We start from the raw sequence: 18853 nt of genomic DNA, 5'->3' as shown, positions 1-18853 counted from the left end.
TCTTAGCTTTTGTTTCTTTCAGAATATCGGAATGTACCAGAGCCCCGCCCTTGTCACCTGGGCTGCCCAAGTGCCTGGTCCCGACACATGCAGCTACGGCTTGAGAGTTGGCAGTGTTAAGGAGGAGCTTCATAATTCCTAGGCATCAAGGTTGCACAATAAAGGACTGATTGCATAGGATGGTGGAGATCATGGAGGTATATAACCAGCCTACTATTGCATGCAGTTAAATAGCATCATGGGAGTGATGTTCACTATAACCCTAACCCTACATTTGAGACCCCATCGTTACCCCCAACCCTGACAGACTGCTGCTCATGCTTGCTCATCGCTGCACACCCCACTTGTTCCACACTGACCCCCACACTGACGCCAACCACCACCAAACCTCAATTTGAACAATTGTCTTTAACACTGATGTTGTATCTGCTTTTGGAAGTCACATACCCACACTGACCCTGATGCATGCCCCAATGTAAGAAGAGCTTTGGTCCTGCAATGCTGGATTTACCGCTGAAAGCCATTTCAACTGAGGATGAGTGTGTGATTATTGATAAGTGCATGCACTGCCAAGGAGAGGTGACACAGTGAAATCCTGGGTTCCCTCTCTACACAAAGACCGCTGTCCCAGCCCTCGACCCTATTTCCCCTGCCATATCCTTCTTCCACAGCACCCTCCTCTCCTTCAAACCTAATGCTGCAATTAACACCATCTCATTCCTCCCTTTCTTGCCTAGACCCACAATCACACTTGTACCTCCATCATTAGCACCCTTATCTTCAGTATCAGTCTGCACCTCCCCTCACACATGGTGAATATCACAACCCCATGTCCAGCCCTTCCATGCAGGAAACCTGCCAGCTTATTCCACTCTTGGAACTCAGAATAATCTTTATAGGTTACGTTTTAGAGACCATTTCTGAACACTCGATACTGTGTACGACCCCAGACAAACTGAATTGTCTATTTTCTCACGCACTGGCATCACTTCAAATGGCTCATGGCCCTCTTCCTGTCATCCCTGCACTCCCCTCTACTTCCTACAGGACTCTCTTGCTCCTGGACCTGTGCGATTACTGAGTAAACAAAATACAGAATGCAAAAAAGTCGATTTATTTTTTCTCTTTGGCCCAATTACATGCCGGGAGAGACCCCTTGCAGCCAACTCATAGTCCCCTTACATAAGTAACTACCCTAACCCACCTCCCACATATAATTGCTACAAAAGCCCCAAAATAAACTTTGGCATTTTCTCATTCAGTATTTATATGCAATCAGCAATTGACTTATACCTCGCTCCCTCGTCCAAGGCTCGCAAACTTGGGTTGCTCTTCGATACCTACCTCTGACTGATGCAATTCATCACTACCACTGCCTCTGTTGCACGTATACACCTCCTCAACATTTGGAAAAAGTGTCCTTTTCTGACTAATCACTCTACAGAAATTCTCCATCATCGTACACAACAAATCTTGCTACTGCTGAATCCTACTATTTGGATTTGGCCACTACTCCTCCTCCCTCTAGACAAAGTCCTCAACTTTGCTACCCGCAGGCTCTACAACCCCTATCACGCAAGCCACCCCCACACCAAACGCTTACCTAGAAGCATAGAGGGCTAACAGCTTTACCCACAATGGTGTTGGGGACTGCCAGCAGGGTCTCGATTATGTCGGGAGTCAGCCTAAAGCATTTACCAGACGGGAGTTCCCGGCAAGTAGAAGAGGGATGGGGTGCTGTCATCTTGCCTCCATCTTCCCTGGCGGATGCCACTACATACATCAGTGTGCATGTTATTGTGGCCGTTTCTATGACAATGGACACCCCCACCAATACTGAACCTCGTTCTGGTGGCAGTGTCCAGATAAAACTATCCACATAGTCTCTGGGTCTCAACGCGATTAGTTCTAGCAGTTTCTCGATCGCGCTGTGTCTTCCTGGCCTAATTCTGATACCTCCATTCCAATTTCCGGCTTCCTTGCTTGTGCCCCCCTTACTGCAAGTGCTTCCAGTTACATGGTTTTCCCTTTCCTTTCCCTGACCATTCTTGTGTTCTCTTTCTTGCTGCGCTCTCCTTCCCTGTGGTTCCAGCCTTTTCCCTGTGGTTCCTAGCCCTGCCTCCATGCCTGCTGATCGGTGGTCTGGTGATCTCCTTTGCTCTGGACAAGACCATCAAGGTCTCTCAGCACAGTGCTTGCACTGTCCCTACACCCCGTCAATTGCTGAGAGACTGTCCCATGGTGTGGGGAGGCAAGTGCCACCAATCTCCTTTACTACTCTTGGGGAGAGGTGCGGGCATGGCCGCCTGCACTGCACTCTGTTCCACCACTACAGAGCAGCCTGGAATCTAATAAGAAGAAGGCAAAGACCTCAAAAACAGGTATTCTGCACCATTGTGAAGCACAGCTTGACACAGCTCACCCATTTCTACCTACCGGCTCCATGCTCACTTGTATGTCCCCTTCGCCTACTCTACAATACTATCCATTGTCTTGGACTATCTGTGGTCCCCCTGATCCTTCGCTATACTTAAACTCACTGTCCAATACCCTCCTTGTGCTTCCTCTTGTTTCTGCTCTTCCTCACTACTCATCCTGCTCCACTGGACCCACTACCTCTCACAATCAATGCCAGCCCAACTGTGGATATCTTGAAAGATTGGCTTAAACTTCCATCACTTGCAAAAGATGGAGCTCCACCTGTCCTAGTGCCATCCTCCATACCTAGTCCCACCACTCCTTCCAGTGACACTAAATAATGTAATTTTGTGTGGCTTTATAGAACTCCTCTTTAGTTTGAGGGACTTGCCCTTTTAGGTTAAAGTTACATTTGTAAGTCACCTGTTTTCCTATGTATTTGTTTCTTTTTCTTTTATCACTCATATGTCCCACTTTTTTACACCCCACCTCACCACCTGTTCTCATTGTACATGCACGCTTCATAGGAATGATTCTACCATCCATAAATGTGTTATTGTAAGTCATTTCTGATGATATTAACACCCATGTTGTAGAAATAAATACAAATACATATATAACCACAAATATAAATATATAATATCCTGATACCAGATCTTATTAACTACCAAGGCATCCAATGCTTCAACTACTCACACACACACATTGTTCAAACATTCACAAAGGTCCCAGCAATTGGCACATCAGACCACAGCACATGGCTTGCACGTGTGGTCTCTTGGACAACCACAAACAGACTTCAGCTCAACTCAACAACAGTGTAAAGGAGGAAGCAGGAAGCCAGGGATATGAAACTAAAACAGCCTTTATTTGGGGAAAACAATTATAATATAGCTCAGAGTTCCAATATAGCTTTCTTCTTCTGTCTGTAGTAAGGATGAGCCTTAAAAAAGTGACGACTAGTCTTCGTGTGCCCAGAGCATCTCAGGGGTAGCTCTCTCTCTCTCTCCTCTTCGATATTCTGCAAGAGAACGGGAAAAACACACACAGTCCGTCATTCGTTTCACCCTTATATAGGGGCTGGAGTCGGCTGGACCAATCAGGAAGACTATGTTCTGTTTCTCTATAAATACCCCCATAAGCCCCCCCTTTCTCCTTGATCGAAGGTTGCCAGATTGTCTGAACTGTCAATGCTGGAAAACCGCGGTGAACCCCCGTCTACAAGCAAGCCGGCACCTCCAAGGCTCTCGGAGCGCTGCAGCTCAACAAGGAAGGTGAGTGATAGTTGGGAAACTGGGAAAAAGTTACTACTTTGTTAATGTCTGTTGTGTTTCCTGCTGTGTTGGAAGGTGAACCGCGTCGTATGCAGCTGGAGGGGACGCGGGAGCGTGTACGGCACTGTTACCCTTGGTCCTGTCTTCTTGTTTGTTGGGAAAGATGTTCAAGGGATATGTAGAAAACAGGGGAGCGGTACTGCCGGGGCACTCTCATTCGGGTCTCCTGTGACCTCGTCTCCAGGTGTCTCGCTGCCGTCAGCCGCATGTTGGTTAGCCCCAGGAAGCCAGAGACATCGTTGTTTTTCCCACTCTCTGTGTTTTGCACTGAGTGGGCTCTCACATTGTCTCCCTTCGCTACCGCGGTGTTCCAACTTCGGCAGCCCCTCCGTCTGTCCTTTTTCTCTAGCACTCCTCCATGTTCACTTATTTCCATTCACAACCCCCCCCTGAAGACTTCAGCCATTCAGGTCGATCAATGCTCCTGGAAAGATAATCCGGGACCACCTGGAAAGACGCGGGCTTATGCACCGTTTTGAAGCAAAAAGCTTGTAAAGTGAGGAACCACCTCAAAACACGTTGTTTAGAATCTTTTTGTACAGCCAACCCCTGTAACGGGGCATGGTCCGTGAATACAGTGAATGTCCGGCCTAATAGATAATATCACAGTGTTTCCAGGGCCCATTTGATTGCCAGACACTCTTTCTGCAAGGTTGAGTAGGATTCCTCGTGGGGTAGGAGTTTTTCGACTAATAAAGGCAATAGGCTATAGGACCTCTTCCACTTCCTGTGAGAATACTGCACCTAACCCGGAACCAGAGGTGTCTGTTTGTAGGTAGAATTCTTTCTTGAAGTCTGGACAACACAGAACTGGAAGGACTGAGATAGAATTTTTTAAGTGATTAAATGCCCCAAGAGCTTCTTTGTCAGAGTGGATGTTTTTATTGTAGGTACTTTTCAGAGCTTCCGTCAAGGGGGCTGCAACTGAAGAAAACATAGAAATAAACCTCCTATAAGAGCCCACAAAACCCAAAAAAGCCCAGATCTGTTTCTGGTTGCTTGGCATTGGTAGTTTCAAAATGGCTTCAACTTTGTCCAGTTGTGGTTGAATCTTCCCACCTCCAACCAGATATCCCAGATACTGTGTCTGTTGGACTCCAATGGTCTTTTTTCTTGGATTGATTTTCAAGCCTGCTGTGTCCAACTCTTTTATGACTTTTCCCAGATGTTCAAGGTGTTCTTCCCAGCTATTGCTGAACACTATTATGTCATCTAAGTAGGCCGAACAATAATCACTATGAGATGCCAGAACTTGGTTCATCAATGCCTGAAAAGTGACTGGAGCACTGTGAAGACCGAAAGGCAAGACAGTAAATTGGTACAACCCCGATGGGGTGGAGAAAGCGGTTTTGATCTTGTCTTCTTTCCTCAATGCTATCTGCCAGTAGCCCTTGGTGAGGTCTATGGTGGTAAGATATTGTGCTACTCCAAGCCGTTCCAATAGTTCGTCTATACGAGGCATAGGATAGGCTTGGTAGTTGGAGATGTCATTAAGTTTTCGATAGTCCAAACAAAACTGGGTGCTGCCATCCGGTTTGGGCACCAGCACTATCAGGGAGGACCAGTGACTTGTTGATTTTTCTATTACTCCCAATTTCTTTCAACATATCTTCAACTTCTGCCTGAACTGCTGCCCTTTTGGTTTCTGGAAGCCGGTAGGGTCTTATTCTGATAAACTGGTTTGGTAGTGTCTCAATTTGATGTTCTACCAGTGATGTCCTAGCAGGGTAAAAAGAGAAAACATCACCTAAAGGTGTAAGCAAATCCATTAATTTTTTTTTTTTTTCTCTTCCGTTAATTCAGGACCCCAGTGAACCATCTGGAGTTCTGCCCGCTGTTCTGTATGTCCTGAATCACAGCATTCATCGCCATCAGAGTTTTACTGGACTCTTTCCATTCCTTCAGTAGATTGACGTGATAGTTCTTGTTTTTTTCCCTCCTGTCGGGTTGTTCTATTAAGTAATTTACAGATCCAAGCACTGCTACCACTGTATATGGACCCCTCCACTGGGCCAACATTTTATTGTACGATGTGGGCAATAACACCAGTACCTTATCTCCTTTCTGGAAGGTTCGTACCCCGGTAGTGCGATTGTAGTGCTTTTCTTGAGTCAATTGGGATCACCCGAGATTTTCCCTGGCCAATTCTCTTAGGTTGGATAGGTTGTCCCGAAGATGTATAACATAGTCAGTAAGTTGGGTCTCTTCCTCCTGGTCTTCCCATTCTCTTTGAGCTATCTCAAGCACTGTTCAAGGTTTGTGTCTGAACAGTTCAAACGGGGAGAATCTGGTGGAGGACTGTGGGGTGTCTCTTAATACCATGAGTACCCACGGTAGTACTCTGTCCCATTTACCACCCGTGGGTTCAGTCACCTACTTTAACATCTGCTTAATGGTCTTATTATACCGTTCGACCAGACCATCTGTCTGTGTATGGTAGACCGTTGTGCGGTTCTGTCGTAGGTTTAGTTGTTGACATATCCTCCTCATCACCCTAGATACAAAATGTCTTCCTTGGTCAGTAATTATTTCAGCGGGTAGTCCCACCTGACAAAAAAGAAGGTACCAGTAGGTTACAGACCTGTGTTGCACTTGTTCCTCTCATGGGAAAGGCTTCAGGGTACCTTGTTGCGTAGTCCACAATGGCTAGGATATATTGGTGGCCATGGCTGTTAGGTTCTAATGTACACACGATATCCATGCCTATTCGGGAAAAAGGTTCCTTTATTAGAGGCAAAGGTTGCAACGGCGCTTTGGGAGGCATTCGGGGGTTGGTTTTCTGGCAGACAACATATTCTTCACAATACTTTGCTACATCCTGAAAAAAACTCCTGGCCAATAAAATCTTTTCAACACTTTTTCTTGAGTTTTTTCCCTTGCCAAATGTCCACCTGTTGTCTCATCATGTGCTAATTTCAAGATAGTTGACCTGAAGCTCAGAGGTACCAACATTTGTTCTACCTCTAGGTTTCCTCTATCTTTAGGTGCCCGATACAATAGACCTTTTGAATGCTTAAACCATGGATAGGTCGTACCCTTCTCTGGATGGGCAATGGCCTGTTCCCAGGCAGTTCTTAATGTGGTGTCGGTGCCTAATTCACTTTGAAAAGTAGGTTGTTTATCGTCTGGTAACCAGTCTATGACCCCCGTGAATTTATTTTCTTCTGCCCATTCTTTTTTTCCCCTGCTTACTTCGCTTCCACTTTTCTTGGGGGGGTTGTAAAGGGCGTTTTTAGAACTATTAGTGAAAAAGGAGCTATTTTCAACCATTCTGCATCCTTTACACAATCCTGACAGGAGGGAAGGTTGGTCCCCAGGAGTACCAGCGTTGGCAAATGGGGCATAATGGCAACCTTCATCTTAGACTCTACCCCTTTCACCTCTATTGTAACTTCTTTGGCTGGATACGTCTCAGTGTCACCATGCACACACTTTATAGGTATTGGGGTTTCTAACCCAACCCCTTCCCCACTTACTTCCAGTCTGACTGCTGTTTGTTCACTTCTGCTGTCAAGGAGGGCCTGTCGGGGAGTTCTATCCACACCTACGTCTAAGAAGTAGGGTTCTCGGCTCCTCCGATACTCTCTTCCTTGAACAAATCTGATTTCCATTGGATGGGCAGGTCTAGGTTTCTTGGGGCAGAACCTCGCTATATGCCCCCATTCCCCACAGTCAAATCATTGAGGCTGTCGGCCTATTGTTGGCCATGGCATGGCCTTGGATTCCATTTGTAGCGGCCTTTGTTCTACTGTTCCCTGGGTTTTTAGGGTTGAGCTTCTTGGTAATGGGAGCTCAGTGGTAGGCACGCGGACTGATCCCGCTTTTTGAAAGGCGGACGCGATGTCAATGGCTTCCGCCAACGTGGGTCAGTGGTGTTGCCTCACCCATCTTTGCATCTGCGAGGGTAGAGCCTGTGTGAACTGTTCCAGTTTTACTTTATCCACCATGTCTTGGATACTACTACTGGAAGGTTTTAGCCATTTTTCTGTTAGATCTTCAATACGATAGTACAAAAGTGTTTCCCCTGGCTTCAGCTTTGTTTCCCTGAGCCTGATCTGATACGCTTCTTCGTCCATGCCCATACGTTCAAGTATGGTCCTCTTTATTTCTGCGTATGCTGTGTCCCCGCTGGATTGGCTGCTTGATATGCGCCTTGCATGGTTCCAGTCAGCAGGGGGGCAATGAAGTGTCCCTACTTTTCAACGGGCCATTGAGCGTTGCGAGCAACTCTTTCAAAATTAGTGAAGAAATAACACGGATCCTCGCCGGTCTGGAACTTTTGTAGCACTGCCGTAGGAGCCATGGGGTTACCTCTACTGGTTGCCACAGCCTCAGTTGCTTTTTACAGTGCATCTTGATTAGTTGCCTGCAGCTGTAGGGCTTGTTGGATAGTTTGGCGGTCCGTCTGTGCCTGGTGAGACTGGACCTGGATGATTTGTTGGAGTTGCTGTTGTCCTTCGGCTAGGGTTTTGATAATGCCCTCCATGGTGTGCTGCAATATCCCACTGCTGCCACCAAACTTGTAAAGGGGGAAGCAGGCAGCCAGGAATATGAAACTAAAACAGCCTTTATTCAGGAAAAAAAAATGATAATATAGCTCAGAGTTCCAATATAGCTTTCTTCTTCTGTCTGTAGTAAGGATGAGCCTTCAAAAAGTGACGGCTAGTCTTTGTATGCCCAGAGCATCTCAGGGGCAGCTCTCTCTCTCTCTTCTTCGATATTCTGCAAGAGAATGGGAAAGACACACACAGTCCGTCATTCATTTCACCCTTATATAGGGGCTTGAGTTGGCTGGACTAATCAGGAAGACTATGTTCTGTTTCTCTATAAAATACCCCATAAGCCCCGCCCCCTTTCTCTTTGATCAAAGGTTGCCAGATTGCCTCACCCGTCAATGCTGGAAAACCACGGGTAACCCCCGTCTCCAAGCAAGCTGGCACCGCCAAGGCTCACGGAGCGCTGCAGCTCAACAAGGAAGGTGAGTGATAGTTGGGAAACTGGGAAAAAGTTACTGCTTCGCTTCATTAATGTCTGTTGTGGTTTCCTGCTGTGTTGGAAGGTGAACCATGTGGTATGCAGCTGGAGGGGACGCGGGAGCCTTAACGGCACTATTACCCTTGGTCCTGATGTTCAAGGGATATGTAGAAAACAGGGGAGCGGGTACTGTCGGGGCACTCTCATTTGGGTCTCCTGTTACCATGTCTCCCTCCAGGTGTCTCGCCGCCGTCAGCCGCATGTTGGTTAGCCCCAGGAAGCCAGAGACACTTTGTTTTTCCCATTCTCTGTGCTTCGCACTGATCGGGCTCTCACATTGTCTCCCTTCGCTACCGCAGGGTTCCAACTTCGGCTGCCCCTCCGTCTGTCCTTTTTCCTTGCATTCTTCCATTTTCACTTCTTTCCGTTCACAAACAGAGCCCATGATCTACAGTGAAACACGACTTGGTGTCCATGCCATGGATCCTGCCCACTGGCCACTCCCACTGTAAGGAATCTTGGATCACGACAGACTTTGTACTAGATTCAGACGTTAATGCTCACCTGTTCCATCACTTCCTAGCTGACTTTTACACACAGGTCCATGGAATGTGTCATACGGTACTATCAAGGTGTGCATTTACCTTGGACAAGTGGAATATCAACTCCATAGACGGCAAAGAGTCAAGAAAAGCATTGTGGATACTTTGATACAGTAATGACACAATAAAATCAATCAAATTGTCACAGAGGATTTTCCTTCTTTCACCTAGCAACTAAACTCTGGAACTCTCTGCTGAAGCCGCTGAGTATAGAAGACCAACTGACCATCAGAAAACAACTAAATGTCTCTCTCTTTAACTCCAAGTAAAGTCCAGCACCAAAACCACAAACTACTATACACCTGCTTGAGTCAATTGTAACCCAATGGAAGGCAATATCTTTCATTATAGGAAAATGCTTGGTACCAACTTACAATGAATATTATCACAAATATCTAACAGAATGTTCGAATTAAGTCCCAGAATGTGCCAATAAACTGCTCTGAAATGGCACACATTATATATTTTTACCAACACTACTTGTACCTCTACTCATTCAAACTATCACACTCTCCTCTAAAATCTACTACCATTTTATATTACATGCATAATTCCCCCATACAAGGCTACCACATCCCTATCCATTAGCAGATCCAAAATAATAAAGCCATGGCTAAGCTCTCAGTTTGACTCCTATCACACTTCTCATGAGCAGTGTCTATTCACCAAAGCTCTGTAATCTTTCAGATTTTGGACTCTCCACTTTTCATGCCAAACTCCCAAATGTCACGGTCAAATCCACAACAAGCAAATGGTCACTCAGGACTCAGTACTTCTGACCTGCGCCCATCAACACCACAGACTAACTAACTACAAAATCTTTTCTGGCAGAGTCACAAGCAGTGAAAACAACCAAAATGGCATAAGGATATTACATAAAACCAGCTCACATTAAATAACATTACTCCAGTCATGGTTGGCTAGGAGAGGATGCAACATATTCACTTAATAGTTAAAAATAAGATACCATATCATTAAATTTTAGTATGTGAATGATCATCAAGCAGATCCATTCCAGTTTTCAGTCTTAATTTCGCAACATAATTTGGATTTATTATCTAGATGATAAAAACACTCTGAAGCCACATCTGTTGCATTGCTCTGCCTATGAACATACACAAATCTGAGCAGGAAAAGACAAATCAACAATATTTAATAGAGGTATGAATTACTGGATCTGTACATTTATCAGAAGAGATGAATACAGTAGAATGCTGGAATGGTTAACCTAGGCTTCTAGATAGCTAAACTTGCAGAATTTAAACAACACTGCAAGTAGCCCATAATCAAAGATTTCAGAACAAACAGGTCAAATCAAAAATAGAAGGGCGAGTCGGGGAACTTATGCATCTGCTATGAGGTAGACTTCCTAATGCCAATGACAAATGATATAGCACAAATGTTATCTTTAACTGATGTGATCCACTTAGTCTCCCTCTTTGCATGAACAGTCCATCACCCTGAGGCTCCTCACAATGGCAGGGCTATATTCACCCATATTTGTTCCCCTAATCTATCCAGAGGCATACTGATTTCACTCGTTTAAGGTCATCTATGCAATTCGTTAGAGTTTGAGCTCTCACCTTTAGGAACTCCATGTCAATCTGCTGGCACTTATCTTCTACCTCTGTGATTAGTTTCTGAAGAGATGAATGCTGTGATTTTAGTTGGATAACTCTCCCTTGATCGCGCTTAAGGATGTCTTTCTCTTCCTCATCATAGCCAGCGAGGATCCAAAACTTCTTCTCTTCTACAAATCGCTGTAGGTCCTCAAACTGAAGCACAATGTTCTCCCTTTGGTTTCTGAATGTATCCTTCAAAGACCAAAACATAACTGTCAGAGGTCCTCAATGACACCATTATTTGATATCATTTGTTTAAGTTGGAGAGAGCAATTTTTCAGGTATTGGAAACAAGTAATATGCAATAAATCCCATCTTAAATGTGTGATGTGTACATTTTTCTATGAAACGTTCATTATCACCATCTTGAAAATGTGTCTATATAGTATGGATCGGTGAGTTAAAGATCCTACTCATAATTTAAAAATAATTTGGAGTAATCCTCCATTCGACATTAATTCAAGACTGAATCTTAGAAGTACAGTTTAAAAGGATTTTTGCATGCAGCATTGCTGAGGGAAGCATTCCCGGGCTCTCTGTAGTCTTCCGGTTTGAGGCACTGCTTAATGGTTGCTCATTATAGAAGCAAATCACTTTGGACTACACCAAGTGTCTCAAGATTTACAGCCCATTCGTATCATGTAGTGAACTGGTGTGGTTGTGGGGAAACCCGCGGACACCAGGTTTCTCAGATTTCCCTGGATCTGGAACTTTTGGAATTGGATTCTCTACATTCAGCAGAAGCCCTGGTGGGATATTCTCCTACCAGGGTTCCTCGCCCATGTGCAGGTAATCTGCATGCGTCTTTGCAACAACATTATGACCGGCAGACAGGTCTGTGACAGGATGTGTGTGCATTTTCATGCCTCAAAAACAGGAAGCAGTCTGTTGGACTCCGCTGCAACGGCAGGAGACATTTTCTAACTCTGCTGTGTGTGCGTGTGCACAAGGTGGAGATCAATGTGGGTTATGTGCGTGGAACAGAAAAACGCTCGACATGCCTATTAACACCGCACCCAATTTAGACAATTGGGAATATTCAGGGTGTGAATTTTGCTGGATTATCTGACAGGATAACAAATTAGTCTTTTAAATTGGTGAAGTGAGCAAAAGAACAATATTAATGCAAAGGTTTTGTTAGCAAAGGGGTAGTCAAAAATGCAATTTGCTAACATTATGGAATGTCTCCATAATAATTGAGCAATGCACAATCACTGTGTGCCCTTACACTCAGAATATGCAATGTATAATACCAAGATTCAAAGGAACCCTACCGGGCCATTGCTCAGTTGCTTTATGTAACCTTTGTCTGACACTAGTCATCAGGTTATGCATGCATACAGAACAAGAACAATATAATGCAGAAAATATTTAAAAAATTATAGAAGTATACAGTTCAGTCATTACTTCAAATATTAGAACCTCAGCTATCCATACGATAAGTGACAACAGAAACCACAAAGATACCTAATAAAATCCACCAAGTACAGTTAAACATGAACAAGCTATTCACCGCATGCGACATTTCATTAAAGGTTAAAACATAATCAAGCAGCAATTCTCTTGGAGAGACTACGTTTAGAATATGTAATATCCATCACATTAACCATTCTACAATACCAGTGACCTGTACTTAGAGCTTCAGTGTTATACAGTTACTTCACAGGGTCCCTCATCCCGAGTGTTTAATCATAGGCAATTTATAGTAACACAGTCTCCTGGTGATTTATGAGTTTCAGCCTTCTCAGCCATGTACTGTATATGCAATGTGCCACCATGCATACTATGTCAATGTTTCCAGGACACATACATAAAGTCAATGGGCCTCATTACAAGGTTTGCAGTCTGGAACAAAAGGTGCCAGTAGCAACGTACCTGCACCCTTTCCAGACTGCCAGACTGCAAGTCTGCCTGTAGGGGAACAGAACTCCTGGTAGGCCTGACCTGCCTGGAGTTCAGGGCCCTACCCACAGGCTTCAGACTTCTCATTCCCATGGAGTCCTATGACAAAACTGCCTGATTTCGTTCTGAGTCGTAGAACAATTAAAACAGTCCATCTTCGAACTCCTATCCTTACCCTTGCTTCTGGGAGCCACCAAACCAATTTAAGGTTCTCTTTCCACTTTGGGGATCCTCTGCTGATGTTAGAGGGGAGGACCTCGCGTATTTAAGCACAGAAGTACAGCTTCTGCAACTACCAAAGTAGATCACGCTGTGGGAGGATGAACGCTCGACAGTTTGCACTGCAGCTTACGTCTGTATCCCCCTGATTTTCCTGTCCTCTACTTCCCCATCACAGTAAATTAAATATAGGAAGAGTACCTTATGAATGAGGAAAGAAACTATACAGTCAAGATCTGCTGAAGCTGTTGTACGAGACACAAAGCGTATAGACCCTTTGGTATACTTGTAAAGGTAAGGCTGTGCTGTCTTCAAGAACCTTCAGTGCTGCCCCACACATCTCAGCGCACAACAGCGAGCGCAACCTTTGCGCGAGCTTCGCCCCAGCTTCACCTGCTGTTGAAATGAAGGGTGCATTAGCCCAAGCTCCTCCTCCTCAAGAGCTTTGTGCAGTGTGGTGCGTGCAGTATCCCGGTAGCTGAGGAAATGAAGGCAAGCAGCACAGCACACAACAGCATGAGCAACCTTTGCGCGGTTACTGTGGACGCAAATCTCCATTTAGTGAGGAAAGACAATGAATATGCGTTTGAAGGGAATCAGATGCCGTGCAACAGTAACTATGAGAGGAATCATTGAGGTATTCAGTGACAGTCTTGAGCCTCTTTGGGTCAACAGGGTGGTTCAGTCGGGATGACAATTACTCATGATTGATTTTGGTTTGGGGTGTGCCACCTCCTAACTAGTTCCTGTTGCAGCTTCTGTGGCACCACGGATGCAGACCCTTTCTAACACTGACTAAGGGACTGTATTTTGGTAAGCAGCAGGAGAGTGAGAGATGGCAGTTTGGGAAGTAACGTAAAAAGCTGAATGGCATCTTAATTTAAAGGGAAGTAAAGTTGTGCGTCACTTACCTCAAATGCTGATTAACAGAGGCCCCGCCTCTCTTACCCGGAGGTGGGAAGGTCATTTCAAGACACCTGTCTTTTTTTTATCTTTTTGCAACTCTGACCTTGGCATATTTCAACTCTTATCATCATCCTCAGTCTCCGCTATCCTATGGTCACTGCCATTTATTGGGTGCTCGCCCTCTCAAGGGAAAGCTCACTTGTCTATAGGTAATGTAATGTATTCAATTTGAATGAAATAAGTATTGTCATGGTCAAACTAGAGACGATACTGAAACTATGTACTAGTATGGCATCTGATAAGGGGATTATGCAGCAGACCTTGACTGATGTGGTTGTGGTTTTGGGGATTCCACCCCTAAGTTGAAGAAAAACACATTGAGTAACACAAAGTATGAGTCTGTGGGTACTCAAGACGCTGGTAAGAAATGATTGTGGATTTTGATGTAAACACTGAGATTGGGGCAGGGGATACATTAGATAGGAGCCATGAGCACATTTCCCTAGATGATTCGGCCAAAATGTGGAGGTCCCAGGATTCGGTTAACATAGCAGCAGAAAATAAAGAGGATGCTATTGATGCACTATGCGCTGAAATATCCATGATGGAGAAACCAGAAATTATAAGATCTAATAAAGGTTTAACTAAGTGTGTAAATGGGGCCCATATTAGGGTTGAGGACCCCTTTAAGTCGGTACTACCCCGCGACCATGCGAGGAGTGAGGTATCCATGGTGCGGGGAGATGGGGTAATAATGGGCACCAAAGCAAAAGTAGTAACTAACATGGGATCCAATGGAATAAAACAGACCGTGCTATTGCAGGGCCCCATGGATAGGTGGGCGCTTATTAAGCCTAAAGTAATAGAGACTATTAAGAACCCGGTGAAACCACAATCGAGTATCCAGAAGGCTGGGGAATATGCCCATTTTCCACATAGGGAAGCTAGGGATCATGGGCATGTTAAACTTTGTGAAAAGTGAGAACAGGATATTGCTGATAAGGTGTGAGAAGTGCCTACAGTCATGTCCGTAAGAGATAATGATGGCAAACAGGTCAACTTTTCAAATTCTGTAAATATGGTGACAAATGAACCCAACCTAGATGTAATTAGAAACAGTACGAAAAATGATGTTAGATTTAGGCCGGGATGCTTAGAGAAACTGGTGGAGAAGAACACAACCGATATGAGCCCCTTCCTTAATAGATCTAATTTGCTGCACTTGTGGGATTCTGATCAATGGTTAGCCACAATTAAATCTACGGATATAGTACAGCTGGCATTACCAAGGTGGGAGAGTACCACCAAATGGGTTTTGTTGAGGTTGATCAGCCCAGCAGTTGTGGCGCTCTGATTTGCTCATGTGGAGACGCTTACCCACATGGAGTTACATATGTGGTTATGTGGGCAGAATTGTGAGCAAGCGGGCAGTGGTAACTTTGATGGGTTTGGGGGGGCTGCGTCTGTATGGAATAGAGGCACTACCACATCACTCCAGGACGAGGTTGGGGAAGTATCGAGAAATGAAGGGATATATTGGGTGCCTTGTGACGATGAGGATGCTAGTGGAAACCAACAGATTGGTGGTGATTCAATTCTGAAGGTGTGTGGTTAGAATACTCAGGGACACAGGTATCTGTTGCACCATACTGGCTCTTGGCACCAGCTGCCATTGTTAGGCAGAATCCAGTGCAGTTCCCTTAGGGAGCACTACACCAGATTAGGACTACAGGTGAGAGCAATAAATCCCCTTTGGTATCAGTCTGTACCACAAAGATTTAGTTGGTAGCTGTGGCTGAGCAGTCAGACCTACCTCAAGAGGGAGATGAGCAGTATTCAGGGTTTACACAATAGGCAGTACAGTATTATGGAGCAAGGAAACAATGACCAAAGCTTTGTATCAAAAAGAGAATATATTTATTCTATACACATCTAGTTTCAACACATAGATCACAGTTGATAAAGTAAGTTAAGTTTTAGTCAAGGAAAAGCATATACAACTCCCTATTCAATTGTAGACAAGTTTGCGGTAGTGTGAAAACTGAGCAAAACGGCACAGTGAAAACCAACGACAAATGGCACTCTAGCAATTCAACGAAAGGGAGGGAAAGTTAAACCGAAATATCTTCAGACACGCCCTAGCAACACTTCCCTGAAGTTTTGTGAACAAGTAATGCACAGTGACAGTTTAGCCAAAAGATAAGTGAATGAAAACTGAGCAAAATGGCACTCCACAAGTTAAGGTAATGACAGTGGGAGTCAATGGGCTTCCACTATCTGTCTTTGCCCAGTTATAGCACAAAATAGACAGTAGTTGTTTTGTTAAAAAATGTTTATACCTAGGTCTAAGACCCTGATGCTAGCTTTCTTGCCCTGTGTGTGAATAACTCATACCCCATAGTGTAGCACATCCGTGCCTAGTTGGCGGTGGTTTGCCGCCTACAAAGGGTATGGGAATCCTTGCCCTCAACTCTCTCACTACTTTCCTCAGTCTAGGTAATAGGTGCACATGTCCTGGGGTCGGTGTCTATATTTATTAATGCCGCCTCCAGTCTATGGGCCTCATTACAAGTCCAGCGGTAACAGAGGTGGTAAAACCACCTGGTTACCGCCGGACTCGTATTACCATTCCACCTCCGTGACTCTCGGAAATACCAGGGCATTACGACCCTGGTGTCCCAGGAATTCCGGAGGAGGAATTCGGTAAATCCCCATTCCCATTGAGTCCCATAGGACTCAATGGGAATGGGGAAGTAGAAACACTGGCACGATCTCGTGATGGTGCTGGTGTTTCCACGTGTGCCTGCAGGCGGGCGATGTTAAACCCGCCAGGTCAGACCTGGCGGGAACATCACCTCCCACCTGCAGGAGTCGGGATCGGGCGGTTCGGAATTAACAGTGGCGGTGGGTTTACCGCCACTGTTAATTCCGGACCGCCCGACCTGTAATGAGGCCCTATGTGTCTTATAGTTAAAAAAATATATATGTTATGACCAAAACGAGTCAAATAAACGGCTAAAAAGATTTTTTTCTATCAATCAATAGGATGACTTTATATTGTTTTGATAGGGTTAAAATTATGAAATATAGTTATTCCAGCCCATTCCTCAAGCTAATGTAGGGTCTTGGAGTTGTGGTCATCAACCTAGCAACTCTTAAAAATAGTCAACCGGTTTCAGTGGTTCTTATAACTAGCCGCCTTCTTCAGGCCGGAGAATCTTGCATTCTCATTGGCAACATGATTTCTTCACATGTCTCCACATCTTGGAGGGTTTTGAGAGGTGGTTCAGGTTACCCACGGGTGTTTTGCCTGTGTCCCGATCCCTGTTGGGTTACAATAATGGACAGAGGGGAATAATAAGTGTGGGAAGTTCTAGATAAATGTTGGATTTTAGGAACAACCATGCCGATTAGGGGATGTTACCTGTGGTTCCACTTTCTGTTCTCTGGTCTTAGCGGATGCCACTATGCTCTTGGTGACTTCCTGCGTTCGTAACCTAAAGAACAGATAACTTGGTATGTCTTATACTGTACCAACTATTGTATAGACTTGTTATCAATCTTTGAGTGTACAGATGTAGTCATGTTCTGCTGTAATACCCGTCTGGTGAGAATCCCACTTCTCAGGCTCTGTGGATGCTGGGTCTGGGTGCTGGATGTGCAACTTCTCCAGTCTTCTTCGTGAGCTGATATTGGGTGCCTCTGTGGAATTAAAGGGCCATAAATTAGGCATTTACTTTTGAATGTGAGATACTGCGAGGTCACAACATGTGTAACAGCAGAGATCTGTTATAACTACAACTGCTCGTGCGTGTTGCAATCTCCTGATTTAATTAAGCGTCTGACTATTGTGCAGCACAAAAACACACTAAATGGTAATTGCAGACTATGAAATACACATAGCTCTACCATCCTGACCCTCCATCAAACCCCTACCTCAATGTCCCAGCCCTTTGGCTCAAGCACTTTGCTACCAAACCCACTCCAAACATTCCATGTACTTTACAACAAAGGAATAGCAGACTTAGAACTAGACTGCCTAGACCACCTTGTACTTTGCACAATCGTTCTGCCCTCCCACTGCCCAACTCAACCGCAACACCTAGTCCTCCACTCTCCACCTCACCCGTCTCAGCACTAAAGGGAGCCCTTATCAATGCAAGTTCCTCACGGCTCATGCCCTTGACATTGCAGACCTCATCACTGTCCAGAACCTTGACTTCCTAGCTATTACCGAAACCTGGTTACATGATGCCTCTGGCCCACTCCTCGCTCTATCCATACCTAAGGGCAATACCATTATTAGAAACGACCGCCACTCCAACTTGTCAACATCATCAATGAAAGAGCCCAGTGGGCCTGGAGGTCTGTATATAAGATGGAGTGTTGCTGTATTGGTAGGGGAGAGCGATAGTTTCACTGAGAGAGATTCTGCGGAACTAAGTTGTATGTGGGGAGCAGCTCTCATAACGATTTTGTCACTATGTATAAAAGCGACTCCTCCTCCTTTCGACAAGTTGGAGTGGCGGTCGTTTCTAATAATGGTATAGCCCTTAGGTATGGATAGAGCGAGGACCACATGGCCGCTGAAGTAGACACCACCCTCTCCAACCTAGGCTTCCAGCAGCGCATTCGTGACCCCACACACATCAAAGGTAGAACGCTCGACTGGCTAGCCGACCTCAACTGTAACACCAATGTCACTTCTAACGATGCCTGCTCCTGGTCCGACCATCATGTTATTACCTTCCTCCTACCAGCCACCAACCCCCAGCCCACACCTACCATAGCCCCCACTATACCGACCAGAAATAAAAAAGATATCACCAGGGAGAAATTGCTTCCTCTCATCCTCCCTTGTCTGAACACTCTTGCT

The 18853-nt window shown here is 45.0% G+C and overlaps 1 protein-coding gene across 2 annotated transcripts in view; it reads right to left on the bottom strand.

Moving 5' to 3' along the window:
• LOC138447629 (E3 ubiquitin-protein ligase TRIM39-like) overlaps positions 1-18853 on the bottom strand; it is a 252095-nt gene that overhangs the window by 95788 nt on the left and 137454 nt on the right. The window contains exon 4 of one of the 2 annotated variants that reach the window (XM_069603827.1): positions 10912-11142. The exons of the other annotated variant lie outside the window; for it this stretch is intronic. Coding sequence (XP_069459928.1) covers positions 10912-11142 — 231 coding nt within the window. The remainder of the gene's footprint in view (positions 1-10911; positions 11143-18853) is intronic. 2 annotated transcript variants of the gene reach the window in all.

The sequence above is a fragment of the Ambystoma mexicanum genome, chromosome 3q (genome assembly GCF_040938575.1).
Source record: "Ambystoma mexicanum isolate Mex_15411 chromosome 3q, UKY_AmexF1_1, whole genome shotgun sequence".
In the NCBI taxonomy this organism is placed as follows: domain Eukaryota; kingdom Metazoa; phylum Chordata; class Amphibia; order Caudata; family Ambystomatidae; genus Ambystoma; species Ambystoma mexicanum.
Note: the sequence above shows the minus strand (reverse complement) of the source record. Positions and strands in the feature narration are given on the sequence as shown.